Below are 539 nucleotides of genomic sequence, written 5' to 3'. Positions count from 1 at the left end.
GGCTGATCCAGCTGTTCCTGGGGATTGCTGGGAGGAGAGAGAGGCCAGGAAAGGTGGGATTGGGATAACGCCCAGGTGTGCAGGCAGGTGAGGCCTCGACTGACCATCTACGTGTGCCAGGAATCGCCCCAGGGCAGGGACCTGCGGCACGAGGACGGCGATGGGGACAATGCCACAGGGAGCTTCTTTGGTGAGGGGCACACCTGGGGGTTTGGGATAATGCCTGGGGCTCAAGGATCACACCTGGGGGCACATCTGGGGGTCAGGGGTCACCTGGGGGTTTGGGATAACACCTGAGGGTGACAGGGATGGGGGCAGTGCTGGGGCAAGTTTCTTTGGTGAGGGGTCACACCTGGGGGTGAGGGCTCACACCTGGGGTGGGTGAGGGGGGTCACACCTGTGCTGTGCCGCAGTGTACCACGCGGTGTACCTGGAGGAGCTGACGGCGGCGGAGCTGACGGAAAAGCTGGCACAGCTGTTCAGTGTAGCTGCTCACCAGCTGCAGCACATCTACAAACAGGGCCCCACCGGCATCCACG

The 539-nt window shown here is 63.1% G+C and overlaps 1 protein-coding gene across 1 annotated transcript in view; it reads left to right on the top strand.

The window, feature by feature from the left end:
- LOC103810797 (transcription factor CP2-like) overlaps positions 1 to 535 on the top strand; it is a gene marked incomplete at its 3' end in the record, with an annotated part of 5285 nt that extends 4750 nt beyond the window's left edge. Inside the window, 2 exon segments of the mRNA XM_009083717.1 lie at positions 84 to 190; positions 414 to 535. Coding sequence (XP_009081965.1) covers positions 84 to 190; positions 414 to 535 — 229 coding nt within the window.
- Positions 536 to 539: the final 4 nt, after the last annotated feature.

This window comes from Acanthisitta chloris, unplaced genomic scaffold (assembly GCF_000695815.1).
Source record: "Acanthisitta chloris isolate BGI_N310 unplaced genomic scaffold, ASM69581v1 scaffold34711, whole genome shotgun sequence".
Lineage (NCBI taxonomy): Eukaryota > Metazoa > Chordata > Aves > Passeriformes > Acanthisittidae > Acanthisitta > Acanthisitta chloris.
Note: the sequence above shows the minus strand (reverse complement) of the source record. Positions and strands in the feature narration are given on the sequence as shown.